Source organism: Leucoraja erinacea, chromosome 9, assembly GCF_028641065.1.
Source record: "Leucoraja erinacea ecotype New England chromosome 9, Leri_hhj_1, whole genome shotgun sequence".
NCBI lineage: Eukaryota > Metazoa > Chordata > Chondrichthyes > Rajiformes > Rajidae > Leucoraja > Leucoraja erinaceus.
Window position 1 is genome coordinate 13,439,598 of NC_073385.1, and position 21,356 is coordinate 13,460,953.

At 45.2% G+C, this 21,356-nt stretch overlaps 1 protein-coding gene across 1 annotated transcript in view; it reads right to left on the minus strand.

Annotated features, from left to right (window-relative positions):
- Positions 1-380: 380 nt before the first annotated feature.
- alkbh1 (alkB homolog 1, histone H2A dioxygenase) overlaps positions 381-21,356 on the minus strand; it is a 36,896-nt gene continuing 15,920 nt past the window's right edge. The window contains exons 2-6 of the mRNA XM_055640182.1: positions 20,068-20,176; positions 16,663-16,825; positions 7,722-7,812; positions 4,076-4,269; positions 381-1,438 (exon numbers count right to left, since the gene is read on the minus strand). Coding sequence (XP_055496157.1) covers positions 1,015-1,438; positions 4,076-4,269; positions 7,722-7,812; positions 16,663-16,825; positions 20,068-20,176 — 981 coding nt within the window. The 3' untranslated portion in view covers positions 381-1,014. The remainder of the gene's footprint in view (positions 1,439-4,075; positions 4,270-7,721; positions 7,813-16,662; positions 16,826-20,067; positions 20,177-21,356) is intronic.

A 21,356-nucleotide genomic window follows, 5' to 3' on the forward strand; every position in this document is an offset into this window, starting at 1 on the left:
CTATTATCTAAATGGTAGCCGATTAGGAAAAGGGGAGATGCAGCGAGACCTGGGTGTCATGGTGCACCAGTCATTGAAAGTAGGCATGCAGGTGCAGCAGGCAGTGAAGAAAGTGAATGGTATGTTAGCTTTCATAGCAAAAGGATTTGAGTATAGGAGCAGGGAGGTTCTACTGCAGTTGTACAGGGTCTTGGTGAGGCCACACCTGGAGTATTGCGTACAGTTTTGGTCTCCAAATCTGAGGAAGGACATTATTGCCATAGAGGGAGTGCAGAGAAGGTTCACCAGACTGATTCCTGGGATGTCAGGGCTGTCTTATGAAGAAAGATTGGATAGACTTGGTTTATACCCTTTAGAATTTAGGAGATTGAGAGGGGATCTTATAGAAACTTACAAAATTCTTAAGGGGTTGGACAGGCTAGATGCAGGAAGATTGTTCCCGATGTTGGGGAAGTCCAGGACAAGAGGTCACAGCTTAAGGATAAGGGGGAAATCCTTTAAAACCGAGATGAGAAAAACATTTTTCACACAGAGAGTGGTGAATCTCTGGAACTCTCTGCCACAGAGGGTAGTTGAGGCCAGTTCATTGGCTATATTTAAGAGGGAGTTAGATGTGGCCCTTGTGGCTAAGGGGATCAGAGGGTATGGAGAGAAGGCAGGTACAGGATACTGAGTTGGATGATCAGCCATGATCATATTGAATGGCGGTGCAGGCTCGAAGGGCCGAATGGCCTACTCCTGCACCTAATTTGTATGTTTCTATTTCTATGTTTCTAAAACACAAGAAGCTATCTTGTGATCAAGAGAATGTGAGGAAAGAACTGCAGATGCTGGTTTAAATCGAAGACACACACACAAAATGCTGGAGTAACTCAGCGGATCAGGCAGATGAATGACCCATTCTTTCTCTCCAGAGATGCTGCCTGAACCTTTATCTCCAGCATGGTGTGTGATAAAGAGAGCTGAGGCAACCCTGCCTTGACAGAAACTCCTCCATATAATTTTCAGGAATGGTCAGAGGAGTTCTGGAGACTCTGCCACATCAGTCCTGTCCAATTTCCGTTCATTCTTTTCCGTGGAGTAGTCTTGAGGATAAGCCTGGGCGGCATCTCTCCTTTCACAGTCTGTCTCGACTGGGAAACATTGTCCAGCTCCCAGCACCTGTCTCACAGTCATGTTCACCCTGGAGCTCTCCAGGTATTTAGCGCAGATTTGCCAGTCACCTTCGTCGCTTTGATGGTTGTTGCTGGCTGTTGTCTGCACCAAACAGCTGGGGAGTAGCCCCCCTTCCACATTAGGGAGGATGCGGGGCACCGCGTGGTAGAGGAGGCGGCTGCCGCCCGACATGATCATGATGTCGCCGCTGTGCATGAACATGGGGAGGGGGCAATCCTGTCTCTTCAGGCCTCCAAGCAGAAACACAGCCGACTGACCAAAGCTGAGAGAGACAGAGATGATGCATCAAAACTAAGAATAATCCTTGGTGAAGGAAATACGGCACATCTTGGTGCACAATACGTACGTACCAGCATGGCATAACCTGAGAGACGGTGAATGACCAACATGCACGCACACACTAATTGACATTAACTGACACTAAGAAATTAATATTGAATTGCTAAACTTGCTATTGTGTTGTACTGCTTACAGCTGCAAGAACGTGTAGCAATCAATAAAGGGCTATAGGCCTATTGCAAGTTTATGTACAGGGACATATCTATCCATGCACTGTATACTTGTATTTATACTTATGCATTTTAAATATGTATGTCATGTTTTATACTTTGGCAATATAACGATGTATTTTATCATGCCAATAAAGTTTTAAAATTGAAATTGAATTGAGAGAGAGAGACAGAGAGAGAGAAGGGAGAGAATGTGTGAGAGAGAGAGAATGTGTGTGTGTGTGTGAGAGAGAGAGAGAGAAAGAGCAAGAGCGAGATGCAGAGACAGAAGAGAAAGAGAGAGACAAGATAGAGAGATAGAGAGAGAGAGAGAGAGAGAGAGGGAGAGGGAGAGGGAGAGAGAGAGAGAGAGAGAGAGAGAGAGAGAGAGAGAGAGAGAGAGAGAGAGAGAGAGAGAGAGAGAGAGAGAGAGAGAGAGAGAGAGAGAGAGAGAGAGAGAGAGAGAGAGAGAGAGGGAGAGGGAGAGAGAGAGAGAGAGAGAGAGAGAGAGAGAGAGAGAGGGAGAGGGAGAGAGAGAGGGAGAGGGAGAGGGAGAGGGAGGGAGAGAGAGAGAGAGAGAGAGAGAGACAGAGGGAGAGAGAGAGAGAGAGAGAGAGAGAGAGAGAGAGAGAGGGGGAGGGGGAGAGGGAGAGAGAGAGAGAGAGAGAGAGAGAGAGAGAGAGAGAGAGAGAGAGAGGGAGAGAGAGAGAGAGAGAGAGAGAGAGGGGGAGAGAGAGAGAGAGAGAGAGAGAGAGAGGGAGAGAGAGGGGAGAGGGGGAGAGAGAGAGAGAGAGAGGGGAGAGAGAGGGGAAGAGAGAGAGAGAGAGAGGGGAGAGAGAGGGGAAGAGAAAAAGAGAGAGAGAAAAACAAATGTAGTCATTTTATTTAATTTCAATCTGGCAGTTTTCTCCATCCATCCCTCGTAACTAGATGCTGATTAGAGCTTAGTGACTGATCACAAATAATTCCCAAATGTTTGTAGACCGTGAGATCATGAGCATATGGGATGTCATAACGGACCCACTGCACATTGCCACCTGGACTTGGTCAAAGTAACCTAACTTAGACCAAGGACTAGACCTAGACGTGACAGTGTAGATCATGTTGGGCTAATGTGTATGTAAAGGACATGATGGGCACACAGACAAGACAACATAAAAGAAATGGAAACAACCAAGCAGGTGGATGGGCTATGATGGCGTCGGAAAGAACTGCAGATGCTGGTTTAAATCGAAGGTCTCGACCCGAAACGTCACCCATTCCTCCTCTGCAGAGATGTTGCCTGACCCGCTGAGTTACTCCAGTATGGTGTGTCTACCTGGGATATGATGCTACAGCTGTGAGGGGTGTTACAGAAGTGGGATTGAGTGATATGTGTGATGGGAAGGATAGAAGATTGGAAAATCCCTCAAGAGTTCATGACCATCGCGAGGTCACAACTCAAGATGTGGCAGGGAAAAGACTGGGTGGACATCATAGATCATCATCATCGTTGAAAACAATAGCGACGCAGTGGCGCTGGTTTCCGACGGGAACGGTGACGGACGCACCACACATCTCTGTCCTCCAGTTCCTGCGGACTTCCGCCGCTGGAAGTATAGGATTTTGATGTGTGTGCTTTATCATCGTTCCTTACAATGCCATGTACGACAGTGATCGCAACTTCTACTGAAGTGTGGATGGCCGTTGGCTCAGTAGAAGCTCATCCGCCTTTTGACAGGTCTTGGTTTTGGTCCTGCTGGGGGTCCACAGCCCCCTCCTCACCTGGCAAACCAGGTGGAGGAGACGGTTTAGTCGCAGACTAAATATGCATTGGATTTTTAGAGCAGAGACAAGGAAACAATTTTTTTTATAATGGAGATGAGGAAACACTTTTTCTCACAGAGTTGTGAGTCTGTGGAATTCTCTGCCTCAGAGAGCGGTGGAGGCTGGTTCTCTGGATATTCTCAAGAGAGAGCTAGATAGAGCTCTTAAAGATAGCGGAGTCAGGGGATATGGGGAGAAGGCAGGAACGGTGGGGTACTGATTGGGGATGGTGAGCCATGATCACATTGAATGGCGGTGCTGGCTCGAAGGGCCGAATGGCCTACTCCTGCACCTATTGTCTATTATCTGACCATGGAGCAGGTAGCACGGGATTACATGGTACCCGTGGCGGGGGGGGGGGGGGGGGGGGGGGGGAACTCCCCCCCAACCTGGAAGTAGAGAAGGGCGTATTATGCAGTCACAATGGACAATCATAGCAATTATTTCAATTCACAAGGAATCAGCAGAAACCCAAATAGTCTGGTCTGTAAATACACATCACACACCACTACTCTTCTGCACTTACCAAGCGTTACCTGATGCAGATTGATCACGGAGATTAATGGAGGCTTTAGAAAAGTGTTATTTGACTCATTCTTCTTTACCTGAATGACAAGAGGGGTTTGGAGCAGTCAATCTCTGATTCGTCCACGTGAATGCCCAGCGAAGAGTCAAAATGATAGTAGTTCAATATCCCGGCTTCTGCCTTAAACTGGAGGAAGCCACAAGCTGCTGCCACCTGCTCCGACAGGTACGCCAGGTCTACGGGGAATGTCGTATGGTGGTCGGCCGAATATTTCTGCAAGTGGAAAGCCCAAAACATAAGAGAACTTCACCCTTAGCAAAGAACTCGTCAGTCAATGAAAGTAAGCACGCAGGTACAGCAGGCAGCCAAGAAAGCAAATGACATGTTGGCCTTCATAACAAGAGGAGTTGAGTATAGGAGCAATGAGGTCCTTCTGCAGTTGTACAAGGCACTGGTGAGACCACACCTGGAGTATTGTGTGCAGTTTTGGTCTCCCAATTTGAGTAAGAACATTATTGCTATTGAGGGAGTGCAGCGTAGATTCACTGGGTTAACTCCTGGGATGGCAGGACTGTCATATGTTGATAGAATGGAGTGGCTGGGCTTGTACACTCTGGAATTTAGAAGGATGAGAGGGTATCTTATTGAAACATGTAGGATTATTGAGGGTTTGGGCACGCTAGAGGCAGAAAACATGTTCCCGATGTTGGGGGAGTCCAGAACCAGGGGCCACAGTTTAAGAATAAGGGGTAAGCCATTTAGAACGCAGATGAGGAAAAACATTTTCACACAGAGAGTTGTGAGTCTGTGGAATTCTCTGCCTCAGAGGGCGGTAGAGGCTGGTTCACCGGACGATTTCAAGAGAGAGTTAGATAGAGCTCTTAAAGATAGCGGAGTCAAGGGATATAGAGAGAAGGCAGGAACGGGGAACTGATTGTGGATGATCAGCAATGATCATATTGAATGGCGGTGCTGACTCGATGGGCCGAATGGCCTACTTTGCACCTATTGTCTATAACTCTTCAGAAAGAGTGGGCACCGGCTGCTGAAATTACAACCATTTCAGGTTTCACAAACAACTGAAAATATGCATTGGATGTGTGGGGAGTTCATATGGAGACACTGTGGAAACAGGCCCTTCGGAAACATTGACCAACATGCCCCATCTAAAGTAGTCCCACCTGTCTGCTTTTGGCCCATATCCCTCTAAACCTACCCTATTCATGTCTAAGTGTTTTAAACCTTGCCACAGTACCTGCATGAGTCTTGTTACTTTCTGAATGAAAGGCACTTTTAAAAGATGCCAATGGATCACCTCCATAAATCAAATGTGGTCACTGAAAGCAACAAACCTTGTGGTTGAAGAAGGAATTGGAGTTCTTATGACTGGCCTACTGAGAATGTTAATTGTCTACTTTTCTTTCCATATACTTCTGGACATTTAATTTTTGCGGAAGATAGACACAAAAAGCTGGAGAAACGCAGCAGGACAGGCAGCAAAGGACAAAGGACATTTATTGCCACATACACCAATTGGTGCAGTGAAATTTGAGTTACCATGCAGCACCCAAATAAGATAAACACAACACTTTAGTTTAACATAAAACATGAAAACCACCCCCCCCACAGCGGAATCAATGTTTCCCACTGTGAGGGAAGGCAACAAAGTTCAGTCCTCTTCCTCTTGGTCACCCGTGGTCGAGGCCTATTGAGGCCTCTGTAGTCGCCGGAACAGCGGCCCGGTGTTTCAGGCCCTCGCGCCGGAATGATGGAACCCCGGCGTCGGAAGAACACTCTCAGTGGCTTGGAGTTCCGAATCGGTCGCTTCCTACCGGAGATCGCGGCTCTGGTAGTCCACAGGCCGAGCTGGGCGGAGCACCAACACTGGCGACCTCGGCGAGAGATCCCGGGCTCCGCGTTGTGAAAAGTCAGCGCCGCAGACCACAGCTTCATGGTGTTCAAGTCGGCAGTCCCAGCACTCCGGAGCTTCCAACACGGCGATCCTCGGTAAGGAATCGCCCGCTCCGCGATGGTAATTCAGTGCTGCGCTGCTGCTGAAGGAAAGGCCGCGCCAATCCAGTTGGTAGGCCCTGAGTAGGGAGCGAAGATGCAGCTCGGAGGAAAGACGCATCCTCGACCAGGTAGGGACTGAGGAAAACAGTTTCCCCCTCCCCCCCCCACAGAAAAAGATTAAAAGTCCTCCAAAACAAAACTTTTGACAGACAAATAATTAAAAAAAAAAGAATGAAGGGACGAACAGCTGCAGGTGAGGTGCCACACTCGGGCCAAGATTCGAGTGTAGATTGAAGGTGACAGCAATCCCGTTTTTTGATGACCTTGCTCTTGTTATTTAAAGGAGTTGCAGCTGAGCTAACTTCTTGCTGCAGGGCATGATGTAGATTATCGATGCAGCAGCAATACCAGTTGGTAACGCAGTGAAATGCAGGGGGGCATGTTGGTGCAGTCGTTAGGAGCCATGGTGTCGGGTTTGATCTTGATCTGGGTTTGCACATTCTCTGCAAGACAACGTGGACGGCCCAAGGGGCAGCTCAGAGGCGCAGCGGTAGAGTTGCTGCCTTACAGTACCCGAGACCCGGATTCGACCCTGACTACGGGAGCTGCCTGTACAGAGTTTGCACGTTCTCCCTGTGACCACTTGGGTTTTCTCTGGGTGCTCCGTTTCCTCCCATATTCCAAAGACGTACAGGTTTGTAGGTAAATTGCCTTCTGTCAATTGTGCCTAGTGTGTAGGATAGAACTAGTGTATGGATGGTTGCTGGTCGGTGTGGACTTGGTGGACTGAAGGGCCTGTTTCCTCGCTGTATCTTTAAACTAAACTACACTAGACTAGCTAATAAGCCTCGCAAAATAATTAACCATTGTTTACATGATTGGCAAAAGAATCACAGAGGAGTTGACAACTATGAGAGACAGAGGGAATTTGAAAGCTGTAGGTAAACAGGGAAGTGGCACTGATGGAGCCAGCACTGATGGGCTCAGTTGACCCAGCTGTCTTTACATGCGATATGCCACTATATAATTTCTTTATCCTGACAAAACCTTTAGACTTTAGAGATAGTGCGGAAACAGACCCTTCAGCCCACCGAGTCAGTGCCGACCAGCTATCACCCCTTACACTAGCACTATCCTAGACACTGGGGACTATTTACAATTTTACCGAAGTCAATTAACCTACAAACCTGCACACCTGTGGAGTGTGGGAGGAAACCAGAGCACCCGGAGAAAACCCCACAGTTACAGGGAGAACATACAAATTCTGTACAGACAGCACACGTTGTCAGAATCGAACCCAGGTCTTTGGCACTGTTGGCTTAACATGCTGCAACTCTACCACTGTGCCACATTGCACCTAAACTACAAGAGGACCCAAGCATTTTGGATAGCAGTGGTGGGCACTGCAAAAACATTTGCAGAGGGAGAGAAAAATAATCTGCATAGTTGATATGGCTCGAATAATTTTGTGAGTGGGTGCAGTCACTGAGCAAGGACTCTTCCTCGGTGAAGGGGGTGGATTCCCAGAGGTACCAGTTAACGTTTGTTGTCTGTCCACACTTCTGACAGGTCAGTGTGCAAATCTGACAAAAGGCTCGGAGCAGGTCACCTCAAAATGGAACCTGATAAGAGGGATCTTAACTTGCAAATAAATAAGCAAAGGACGGATGTTTTCATAAAATGGCTTTTTCCCAGTGGCAGAGAAAAGGTACCTTTGTTCCCCAGTTGTAGTGATATCCTAAGGTAACCCAACGAAGTTTCTCCAGCAAGCTTTTAGCCTCTCGTTTGTCAGAGCCTTTTAGCCTAGAAGAGAAAGATTCCATTAAAAACCACACTTGCATTCATTCCTCTGCTCCCCTTTTATTCCTTTGGGCGCACACCACTTCTATCCAGCAACCTTCATCCGAGGATTTCTGCTCTAATAATATCAGTTTGGGGACAGTGTATCACTTAAGTACATCCTGACAGTCTTCAAGCCCCTTCACTGCTCATGAGATACGGTGGCTCATACCCATTCGGTACCATTGCTTGCAGAATGGACAATGGTGGACTAGAAACTCACCCAAGCAGATAAAGCAAGTCGGGAGAGATTGGCAGCTCAGGGAGTTGAAATACACAACAGTGAGAGATGCTTCATGCTCCCGGCATCTATGCACCTTGAAACTGAAGGTTTGTGAAGTTTTCAGGAGTCATACTTTATCGATGTTGCCTGTCTCTAAAGCTGGAGTCGGCTGCAGGTCTATTTTGAAATGTATACGGTACACGTTTATTGTTTTTGATTCAAAGAAACTTAAATTTAATTTAAACTTAATAAAACCTGAATTTAATACAAGTGGCCTTTAGCTCTACAAAACACGATGAGGTAGGCTTAGAAAGAAAGGTTAGCAATTTAACAATAATCCTCTTGAAAACTGAGTCTGGAACGCATTCAATGGCATCGGATGGGAGTGGGGGAGGGAGCCAGCAACAGTGACGGGAATAGGAAGAGAAAGAAACAAGGTTTGAAATTCTGCAGTGAAAGTTTTGATGCCTTGCGACTGAAACTAACAAAAAACAATGGCAATACTCCTAATGCTGATATAAGATTCCAGCAAAATTCCTTTTACATCCGATCAGCAGAAGGAAAAATGTTGCCAAAATACATGACATTGTTCTATCATGATAAGCATACAAAAGACACTGCAGCTCCATTAGATATTAGGCGGAAACAGGCCCTTCTGCCCACTGAGTCCACGCTGACCACACTAACACTATCCTACACACACTAGGGAGAATTTACAATTTTACCGAGCCAATTAGCCTACAAACCTGAACATCTTTGCAGTGCAGGAGGAAAGTGGAGCTCCACAGAAAACTCACGTGGGTCACAGGGAGAACGTGCAAACTCCACAAAGATAGCACCCGTAACCAGGATCGAATCTGGGTCTCCGGTGCTGTAAGGCAGTGACTCTACCACTGTGCCACCAAGCCATCGTGTTTCGAGATTTTTGCTGGTTTACAAAAGAATACAAATAACATTGGAGTATCTCAGCGGGCCAAGCGGCATCTCTGGAGGACTAGGATGGCCAACCTTTCTGGTCGGGATTCTTCACCAGAATGGACGATGTACTTTGTGTCACAAAATCAGAATGGATTTCGCTTCATTGATTAGGAAAGGCTGTATAAGAAGATAATTCCACCGCTGCATCTCAACAACAATTTACATTTATTACAGCACCTCTCACATCAAAGCATGTCTTAAGAAAACCAAACAGAAAGCTGACAATTCTTATTCAACTTTAACAAACCACCTTTCGGAACTACTGAGAGTTAAAAAGTTCTTGATTTTCTGTTGCAACCAATTTAATAAATATGCAATTCCAGGTCCGCCTTTTCAATTTCACATTATGGACTTGCTCAGCATGTTTGAAATGAATTTACAAATGGCCAGCAGGTTCACACACACAAAAAAAGAACATTTGGTTCTCACATTACACTCAGATCACTGCGGAATGATTACCTATGTGACAATCAGCTATTACCGTCTTTTATAGCTATTGGTATAGTCATGGGACACGTTTTTAAGTTAGGACTTCATTCTCCAACCATTCCTACAAAGTTAATTGTAGCCAGTGCAATTTAGACTGCCATCAAATAGCTCTAGTCAGGAGTGTTAACGCAGTTGTTGCTTTTTGAAACAAAGTGCATTGCATCCATTGCATTCACACAATGTCAATTTTGAAGATAAATGAGAATGCTGAAATAAAGAGGATGAAAACAAAGTGACACTAACAGTATATAAAAAATCACGAAGCAACGGATAGGATAGACAGACATAAACTTTTTCCTAGCGTGGAAATGTCAAAAATAAGACGGCATGGCTGTCAGATCAGAGGTGGTAAATTTTAAAGCAGATAGGTCTATTAATATTTACAGAGAATGGTGGGTGCCTGGGATACGCAGCCTGGGGTGGCGGTGGTGGCAGATAAGATAGTGGTGTTTAAGAGGCTTTTAAAGAGGAACATGGCTGTGCAGGGAATAGAGGGATAGGATCATGTGCAGGCGGAGAAAATGAACATAAGAACATCACGTTCGGCACAGGCAATGCAAACCGAAGGGCTTGCTCCTGCCTGTAATGTTCTATATTATAAATGCGCAGCAGGATAGACTTGGTATCTGTGAAGAAAGAAGCATAGTTCTAATGAAATGTCTTCGACGAAGTATTAACTTTGATTTTTCTCTAGTTTTGTGGTATTGAAAATCAATCTGATCATTGCTATTCCAGCAAAATAGACCCCACCAATAAAACCAGGTCATTCTAACCTGCACATCTTTTGAATACAGCAACAAAGCTTGACACACAAAAACAAAAAAATAATGTTTACTGGCACATTCTGGAGCACAACAGAGCTAGGGTTTAGCAGTGGAGATTGTTGAATATTTGTCAGCTCTCTTGACATCTTATGATATCTGATACAGACAGACAGTAGATCTTACTGTCAAAACAAACCTCCTCTGTCCCTGCATTTGCTTTCTTCCCAGTCTGAGATTAGATGGCTGCATTTTACTTCAGAGGTCATGGACAATGGGTTTTAAGATATACCAAAAACGCGATGGTCACAATCTGAAATGTCTACACAGATTGTGGTGTAATAGATCAGTACGTTAACACCATTGCCTACCTTCCAAGTGTAAATGTAGAAGGTTTCAACATTTGACGTGCAGTAATGATCTTTGCCAGAAAGGGAAATTTGAGAACTAACAGAACTTACATTAAGATGTAATGTATATTAGAGAATAAAAACCCATTTCTTCTCATCAGCTGTCATAAGCCTTTTAGCTTTTTAGCCCAAGGCGTGATAATGCGGCAGGTTATGGAACAGGAGGACAAACACATTTAACTGCAGGCAGGCATCATAGTTGTGCAGTTACATGTCATTCTGAAAACTTGACCTTAGATTTTAGAGGCACAACATGGAAACCACTGAGTCCACGCCGCCTAGCCATCACCCCATACACTAACCTACACACACTCGGGACAATTTTACAACTTACCGATGCCAATTAACCCACTAACCTATACGTCTTTGGAATATGGGAGGAAACGGGAGGACCCGTAGAAATCCCACGCGGTCATAGTCATAAAGTGATGCAGTATGCAAAGAGGCCCTTCGGCCCAACTTGCCCACACCGGCCAACATGTCCCAGCTACACTAGTCCCACCTGCCTGCTCTTGGTCCATATCCCTCCAAACTTGTCTTATCCATGTACCTGTCTCACTGTTTCTTAAACGTTGGGATAGTCCCAGCCTCAACTACCTCCTCTGGCAGCTTGTTCCATACACCTACCAACCTTTGCGTACAAACTCCATGCAGACAGCAGCCACAGTCAGGATTGAACCAGGGTCTCTGGCACTGTAAAGCAGAAACTCTACTGTTGTGCCACTGTGCTGCCCTATGCGCAACCGTGCCACCCCTAGCCAATGCAAAAAAAACCTCATCATAAATGACTGAATAATGGAGACATGAACCAAATAGAGTTTGATCGTTCAGTTTTCAAGTGGTGACGGTTGAACATCTCTGGAGTCGCATATATTAACTTGCAGTAATTTAGACCAGGCACTCAACCAGCCCATAGATAGAAACATAGAAAATAGGTGCAGGAGTAGGCCATTCGGCCCGTCCAGCCTGCACCACCATTCAATATGTTCATGGCTGATCATCCAACTTAGTATCCTGTACCTGCCTTCTCTCCACATACCCCCTGATCCCTTTAGCCACAAGGGCCACGTCGAACTCCCTCTTAAATATAGCCAATGAACTGGCCTCAACTAACTGCTGTGGCAGAGAATTCCACAGACTCACCACTCTCTGTGTGAAAGTGTTTCCTCATCCCCGTTCTAAATGGCCTTACCCCTTATTCTTAAACTGTGTGGCCCCTGGTTCTGGACTCCCCCAACATCGGGAACATGTTTCCTGCCTCTAGCGTGTCCAAACCCTTAATAATATGTTTCAATGAGAACCCCTCTCATCCTTCTAAACTCCAGAGTGTACAAGCCCAGCCGCTCCATTCTCTCAGCAAATTGACCCGAGAGCCAGGCTTACTGCTGTACATTGAGGTTCTGAGCTTGAAGTAACTATAACAAGCTAGACTCTGAGGCAGGGATGTGTCACGTTGCCTCTGGACTTGGAGCTGGTGTCGGTGTCAGGTGCTCCCTGCTGCCCAACTTATCAACCATCTATTCTTGGCGACCCAGCAGCCGATGACATTGGCGACTGACGTGTCCGAAATGCGGAAGTCAACTAAAGTACTATATGTTCCCGGAGAAGGAGGAATGGGAAGAGCAACAATAAAATGAATGCTAGTGTGAGGAACAATTTTCTTTCAGATGCCAGAATGGTGGCGCAGCGGTAGAGTTGCTGCCTTACAGCACCAGAGACCCGAGTTCGATCCTGACTGCGGGTGCTGTGTGTACGGATTTTATATGTTCTCCCTGAGACTGCTGCAGGTTTTCTCTGGGTGTTCCGGTTTCCTCCCACACTCCAAAGATGTGCTGGTTTATAGGTTAATTGGCTTAGGTTAAAAAAAACCTTGTAAATTGCCTCCAGTGTGTCAGATAGTGTTAGTGTTAGTCCGAAGGACCTGTTTCCACATTGTATGTCTAAAATCTAGTCTAAAGTTGTGTGTTTTCCATCTGTTACATCTATTTCCCAGATTCATTGGACATAGATTCAAGCAACAGATTCTGCCTATGATGGGGTTTTCAGATCTCCAATATGATTAGCTGAATACTCACCATTCAGGATGCAGCTTTAATTTGGAGTCAGAAGAGTTTAAAAGTCTTGAAAGAGCTGTATGATTGTTAAATAATTTATTGGCTATGTATTCATCTAAATTGAAGATGTTTTTCGGGAGATGTGTTTGTCTCTCAATGTGTTTAGTTTAGTTTAGTTTAGTTTAGAGATACAGCGTGGAGTCAATTTTTAAAGAGGTAATAATGGGGCATTTGGATAGCAGTAAAAGGATTAGTCCAAGTCAGCATGGATTTATGAAAGGGAAATCATGCTTGACTAATCTTCTGGAATTTTTTGAGGATGTAACAAGTAAAATGGATGAAGGGGAGCCCGTAGATGTAGTGTATCTAGACTTTCAGAAAGCCTTTGATAAGGTCCCGCATGGGAGACTGGTGACTAAAATGAGAACACATCGTTTTGGGGGTAGGGTGTTGACATGGATTGAAAATTGGTTGGCAGACAGGAAGCAAAGAGTAGGAGTGAACGGGTCCTTTTCAGAATGGCAGGCAGTGGCGAGTGGAATGCCGCAAGACTCAGTGTTGGGGCCGCAACTGTTTACCATATATATGAATGCGGATGATACAAAGCTGGGTGGCAGTGTGAACTGTGAAGAGGATGTTAGGAGGTTGCAGGGTGACCTGGACAGGTTGAGTGAGTGGGCAGATGCGTGGCAGCTGCAGTATAATATAGATAAATGTGAGGTTATCCACTTTGGTGGAAAAAACAAGGGGGCAGATTATTATCTCAATGGGGTTAGGTTAGGTAAGGGGGAGGTACAGCGAGACCTGGGTGTCCTTGTACACTGGTCACTGAAAGTTGGCCGTGCAGGTACAGCAGGCAGTGAAGAAAGCTAATGGAATGTTGGCCTTCATAACAAAAGGATTTCAGTATATGAGTAGAGAGGTTCTTCTGCAGTTGTATAGGGCTCTGGTGAGACCACATCTGGAGTATTGTGTACAGTTTTGGTCTCCTCCTTGTGATTGAGGCAGTGCAGCGTAGGTTCACGAGATTGATCCTTCGGATGGCGGGACTGTCATATGAGGAAAGATTGAAAAGACTAGGCTTATATTTGCTGTAGTTTAGAAGGCTGAGGGGGAATCTTAGAGAAACATATAAAATTACAAAAGGACTGGACAGGCTAGATGCAGGAAAAATGTTCCCCATGTTGGGCGAGTCCAGAACCAAGGGCCACAGTCTTATAGGGGAGGCCATTTAGGACTGAGGTCAGAAAAAACTTTTTCACCCAGAGAGTTGTGAATTTGTGGAATTCCCTGCCACAGAGGGCAGTGGAGGCCAAATCACTGGATGGATTTAAGAGAGAGTTAGATAGAGCTCCAGGGGCTGCTGGAATCAAGGGATATGGGGAGAAGGCAGGCACGGGTTATTGATTGGAGACGATCAGCTATGATCACAATGAATGGCGATGCTGGCTCGAAGGGCTGAATGGCCTCCTGCACCTATTTTCTATGTTTCTATGTTTTTATGAGACAGATCCTACGTCCCACAGAGTCCGCGCCAACCAATAATCACCCGCACACCAGTTCTATCCTGCACACAAGGGACCATTTACGGAACCCAATTAACCTATAAACCCACACGTCTTTGGAATGTGGGAGGAAACCGGAGCACCCGGAGAAAACCCACGCGGTCACAGGAAGAATGTGCAAACTCCAAACAGACAGCAACCACAGTCTGGATTGAACCTTTGGCTCCAGTTCTTCAATGTCAGCTTCCACCTCCCTCCAGGAGTAACTTATTTGAGCTTCAAATATTTACTTCAATTCACATAGAATTCCATAACGTGCTATAAATTCCAACCCAAGAACATTACAAGAACACAATGTTAACAACAGATTAAAGCACAGATGACATTAGCAACTGGCTGGAGAATTGAAAAATGCATGTGTGCTTTGGCAGAGCCTGCTCCACACAATGCCCGCATGCATCACTTTTATTTACTGGCTTGATGAATGGTCTAATTCTGCTGCTATTTCTCATTCCTCGTGGGACAAGTATTTGCTTTCATAGTGTTCACTTGCTGTTAGAATAATGGGAATTTGGGCAATCGACCAGAGGCAGAATGTTTGGATGATACTCACTGATATAAAAAAGAGTGCACTGAAGATGTAGAAACATGAAGGTGCAGAAGATGACTAATGTACAAAAGGACACACAGTGCTGGGGAAACACAGCAGGTCAAGCAGCTGGTGTGCTTTCAGGTTTGAAGAAGGGTCTTGACCTGAAACGTCACCTCTGCATGTTCTCCAGGGATGCTGCCTGACCTGCTCTGTTACTCCAGCATTTTCTCTTTCTCTCTTCTGCTTTCTCTCATGCTTCTCTCCCTCTCTTTCTCTCCCCCTTTCTCTCTCCCACTCCCTCCCCCTCTTTTTCTCTCTCCCTCTCTTGTTCTCTCCCTCTTTCTCGCTTCAGGTAACTGAAGAAGAGTCTCGACCTGAGACCTGTCACCTATCCATGTTCTCCAGGGATGCTCCCTGACCTGCTGTGTTACTCCAGCATTTTCTCTTTCTCCCTTCCATTCTCTCTCAAGCTCCTTCTCTCCCTATCTCTTTTTCTCTCTCCCCCTCTCCCTTTCTCTCTCCCACTCCCTCCCCTTCTTTTTCTCTCCCCCTCTTGCTTTCTCTCCCTCTCTCGTTCTCTCCTTCTCTCTCTCTCTTTAGGTAACTGAAGAAGAGTCTCGACCTGAATCGTTACCTATCCATGTTCTCCAGGGATGCTGCCTGACCTGCTGTGTTACTCCAGCCCGTTGTGCCCATTTATGCTGAAGATGCTTGTTTTCAGATAACCGATCCATGGGTTCTCTCCTGCAAACAATTAACACAATATAATAAAGAATACTTTTCTCTATTATATCGTTCCCAGAATTATGCCTGGATTAGAGGGTATTAGCTGTAAGTAAAGGTCGGACAAACTTAGATCGTACTCTTGAAGGTAGATAAAAATGCTGGAGAAACTCAGCGGGTGCGGCAGCATCTATGGAGCGAAGGAAATAGGCAACGTTTCGGGCTGAAACCCTTCTTGAGACTCTTGAATTCTATTCTATTGAATTCTATTATATTCTTGAAATGTCTTGAGGCTGAGGGGAGACCTGTTAGAAGTATCTTAGATTACAAGCGGCATGGATAGGGTCAACCGTCAGAACCACTTTCCCTGAATGGAAATCTGTTTCAGTTTAGTTTATGGTCACGTGTGGTGCAGAGAAAAGCTTTTGTTGCGTGCTTTACCCAAGAGACTTTAAAGACTAGAGGGAATATCTTTAAGATGAGAGGGGCAAAGTTTAAAGGTGATGTGCGGGGCAAAATGTTGTACACAGAGAGTGGTGGGTGCCCGGAACCTGCTGCCAGGTTTATGGCGGAGGCAGATACGATTGTGGCATTTGAATCGCATGCCAGCAGAGGGGATTAGTTTAATCAGCATCATGTCCGGCATAGACATTGTGAGCCGGAGGGCCTGTTCCTGTGCGGTACTGTTCTATGCGTTCTGTGTTCTATCTTGTCACAAACACCTTTATTAGTGTTTAATTTATTTCCATTGTACAGCTACCTTTTATTCATTTGGGACTCTGTTGAATCTTTGAACGGGTTCCAAATGAAGGGGCAGAAAAAAGAAAAAATTGCATTTATATAGGACTGCGACTGCAGTTTCATTTCTCAATGTATTTCATGGAAGAATTATCAAACATAAAACGATACTGCCCTTCAACCCACAATGTCCGCGCCACACATAATGCTCAATTAAACTAATCTCCTCTGCCTGCACGTCTAATGAATTGAAGCAGGGTGGAGGGAAATTGGCTATCTTATTGAGAGTGCTGTATCAAGGGAAAGTCAAGGCTAATCAATTAACATTATTTGGCACTTACCTCAGCTGTTCTCTGCTTTGCTCCCACAGGTCCTTGGTTTCCTCGGGTGACATGTGCAGGTCTAAATTGCAGACATTTGGTTTCCGAGGGTAGATTTTCAAACACTGCTTGGCCCAGTATCGCTGCCATCCAGGAAGAAAGGGATCCGAAATGAACGTGAATCCTAAGGGCAGAAATGGACGGACGGAAAGATCAAAATAATTTACAGCAAAATAATCCCAAATAATAATAAAATGAAATAAGCATCCATTTGTTTCTTCGTGCATAGAGATCATGGTTTCCTTTATTGGTGACAAAAATATATATCAAGAATACTTCAGCAAGGGCCTGAAACGCCAACTGTTTCTCGTGCTGCTGAGTATATCCCTCAATTTCTGTTTTTATATTCCATTTCCAGCATCACAAGGATTTGGCATATGTGTGACATATATTACAAGACCTAACCAAAGCACGAAATGTACTTCCTTAACCCATCTGGTCTGCCTTGATTCATATAGGCATTCACAGAATGAGTGCTCAATTGCTCTTCTAGAAGTACTTTGGGCAGAATCGGTACAATAGTTGTGAAGCTCAGAACTCACTTATTAGAAGCTGTCGTTGCGGGGCTTCCAGCTGCGGGCGGCGCTGGGTTTGAACGCCGCGGAGCCTGGGATCTCGCGCCGAGATCGCCAGTGTCGGAGCTCCGACCAGCGCGGCCTGTGGACTTCGGGCTCCGCGGTCTGCGGGGAGGAAGCGGCTGTTCCAGACACTCCAAGCCGCGGAGAGTGGTCTCCCGATGCCGGAGCACCATCATCCGGCGAGAGGGCCTGAAGCATCGGGCCGCCGTCACGGCGACTGCGGAGGCCTCAATAGGCCCAACCATGGGTGAACAAGAGGAAGTGGACTGGACTTTGTTGCCTTCCCTCACAGTGGGAACCATTGTAGGGGGATGTTTTTATGTTTTATGTTAAATTCTTCAATGTTGTGTTTTATTTTTGGTGTGCTGCAGATGGCTCGCAAAACATGGCTGCTGGAGGTGAGAGAGAACACTGGCGCGATTGGCTGCCGCTGCTCACGCTCAGAATTGTGTAATGTTGCTGTATATGTTGTTTTAGTTTCATGCTTGTTTTAACTGTAAGGTGTCCTTGAGAGTCCTGAAAGGCACCCTATAAAGAAAATGTATTATTATTATTAAGATGTGAATATGCCTTTGCAAGATATCAAAATAGAAGTGAGCCACGTTGGAATACAAGCACATAGTTCCCTGGATTTGGCGTCCCAATTGACAGGGTGGTGGTGGCTTTTGGCATGCTGGTCTTCGTCAGGAGGTATTAGGTATTGGTTGGGATGTTATGTTGCAGTTGTGCAAGATGTAGGAGAAGCCACGTTTGGAGCATTGTGTGCAGTTTTGGTCACCTGCTATAGGATGGATGCCATCAAGCTGGAAAGAGTGCAGAGAAGATTTACGAGCAGGTTGCCTGGACACAGGGGAGTTATGGGGAACGTTGGGCAGGCCGGGATTTTATTCCTTGGAGCGCAGTAGACCGAGGGCTGACCATATAGAAGTATATAAAATCACTTGGGACACAGATTGATGAATGCACACAGTTTTTTTCCCAAGGTTGAGTTATCCAAGAACTAGTGAGTTCTAGTGAGGCAACGTTTTCACACAGAGGGTGGAACCTATCTAGAATGAGCTGCCAGAGGAAGTTGTTGAGGCAGGTACAATAACAACATTTAAAAGACATTTGGTCATGTACATGGACAGGAAATGTTTACAGGGATATAGGTCAAACATGGGCAGATGGGACTAGCTTAGATGGGCTTCTTGGTCAGCATGTGTGTCAAATTGCATGATTCCATGCAGCCTCTCAAATCCAAGCACTACAGATGAGCTTCATGTTTCGTTTAAAGATACAACATGGAAACAAGTTCTACGGCCCACCGCGTTTACGCGACCCGTTCACACTAGACCACTTTCTTATCCACTCCCTACACTCTCAGAGCCATTTGCAGAAGCCAATTAACCTACAAACAAGCATGTCTTTGAGAGGTGGCAGGAAACCAGGGTACCCGGAGGAAACCCACATGGTTACAGGGAGAACGTGCAAACTCCACAGAGGTCAGGATCGAACCTGGATCTCTGGTGCTGTGAGGCAGCAGCTCCACCAACTGTGCCACTGTGCTGCCCTGTGCCACACTTTTCCTGGAGTGCGATTAACTTAATTGGTGAAATATACTGGAGAAGGTTTGGTGCTGAACGTTTTCTGCCTTTGACAAGAACTCTATATTAAGGCAAAGGGCAAACTGTCTTGGAGAAAGGTGCTGTATTTCCACCTTTTACCCAGTGCACCCATCCTACATTCTATTATCATGTTCTAATTAATACAATTCAGCTCATGCTTTGCAGTACAGGTTCACATTCACACTTCTCACTCGGCATTACAAATTGTGAGTTTCACCGTCATGCATTCTTGCATTAGAAACCCTTCAGATTTAAGAGCGTTCAATGGAGTTCTTCAAGCTTCTAGGGGATCAGAAACTATTTACTGCTTCCAGGCAACTGCCATACTCTCTTAGCCTCTGCTAGAGATAAGAGGCCTTTGAATCAGTGTTGGTCGTGAGCACAAATGTACAACATATAAGCAGACTGACAAAACCCTCACAAACATGCAGTTAATTTTAATTTTTTGTTTTGAATGCAGTGATCAGCCAATGACACTGTCTTAGAAAATACAGAGCAATTGTTCCTTCGAATGCCAAATAAATATATTTTGAGATCAGATTGCAGTAAAAGGAAAACTGAGAAGTGATGTTATTTCAGCGAGAATGCAGAGGAATATGGAAATAAAAAAGGAAATTCTATTTTTTATATCCGGAGATTCTACCGTGACATCTATTAGTGACAAGACTGGCCCAGTCATCTGGAAAGAACCAAGTTAAAGGTCTTGTGGAGCATTAGTATGGGATAAAATGAGAGCCTAAGAAAGGATTAGTCAAAGATATCAGAGCAAAATTACTTATAGCTGATGCAGAAAAGAAGAGAGTATCTACACTTAATTTACTGCCAGATCAATTGAAGTGATTAAAGCTTATACTACCTGCAGACAGTCAAGTCAACCGTTTGCTGTTCCCAGAACGGTGATGCTTGACCCTAATCACCTTCATTCAAGAACTCTGCACGATATTGTAAAATGCAGTTCCCAGCTTGCAAAGAACCTCTTCAGGCACCATCGGCCAAATGGCCTCCTTCCGTGCAGTACAATGCTAAGTATAGTTTCAATCTGCAAACAGATGGTCCGCCACTGACTGATGAAAGATGCCATTAATGGTCACCATTTTAAGCAACATCTACACTCGCTCTATTCATACTTCATGGAAAAGGATTGGGGTTGTAATCGGCTCAGGTTGCATGATGCACATTACCTGGATAACCAGCTAAGGTATACGCTTTCCACTTCCTAACTGGCCGTAGTCCAGCTTTACAGGCATCCCTATCGCTGACAGAGGCTGCATGAAGTGGTGCAATCAGAACCTGAAGAGGAAAGGAAAAGAGGAACGACACAATCATTTGGCAGATCACAAGTGATTAAAACGATTGTTCGGATCACCAATTACTCGAACACTTACGCAACTATTTAATATTGTATCCCATCGAGAATAGAGAATTGTAGTGAGACTGAGGTGCTTAAGGTGGTTAAATGTTTTGAATGGTGAGGTAGTGTGAAAATATCTCTTTTATGAAACGAGGACAAGAGAACATAATCACAACTAGGGTCACTTCATCTAGAAGTTAAATCAGGGAACACCTCTGGAGAAAATCTAAAAGAGGGCAAGGCAATTGACAATGTCAGGACTGAGTTTGATGCTATTGTCACTGGGGTGGGGTGGTGGGGAAGGTAGAATCAAGTAGGATCATGGAGTAAAGAAGATCTGATTGAATGATGCCATCGAGCCTTTCAGCACCGAAACAGACTCTTCAGCCCAACACGCCCATGCCAACCAAGAAGCCACGTCCAAGCTGCTCCAATTTGCCCGCAATTGGCCCACATACTTCTTAACCTTTCCTAGCCATGTATCTTTTAAACACTGTTCAACTACCAACAACCCTGAGTGAAAAAGTTGCCCCTCAGGTTCCTGTTAAAACTTACCCCTCTCACCTTAAACATTTGTCTTCAGGTTCTTGATTCCCTTACCCCGGTTGAAAGACCGTGCATTCGACCTATCTATTCCCCTCATGTGATCACCCTTCATCCTCCTGCACTTCAAGGAATAAAGTCCAAGTCTGCCCAACCTTTCCCCATACTTCAGGCCCCTCAAGTCCTGGCAACATCCTGAAGGACTCAAGGGCCAAAGACCCTACCTCCTGTCCTCCCTTCTTAAATCATCTTACTTCATACTGTACAACAAGAACATTTGTCAACTCCAAGCATTCCCCATTATTCTAGCTCAATTCATACAACAAATAAGACGAGGTAATCCGCAATGGTCCAAAATCCTCTTTGAATAGGAAATTTGTATTTAAAATGATTGCACCATGTCTCATTTGTTATGCATAAAGTGGAGCTAATGTACATAGACTCAAAATACCATAGAACAGTACAGCACAGGAACAGGTTGATGAAACAAATTCTTTGACAAATCAACAACACTCTTAATCATCACCTTAAAGGGCAAATATGTCAGGAGATTGCAGATATTAGTAGTAAGCACAA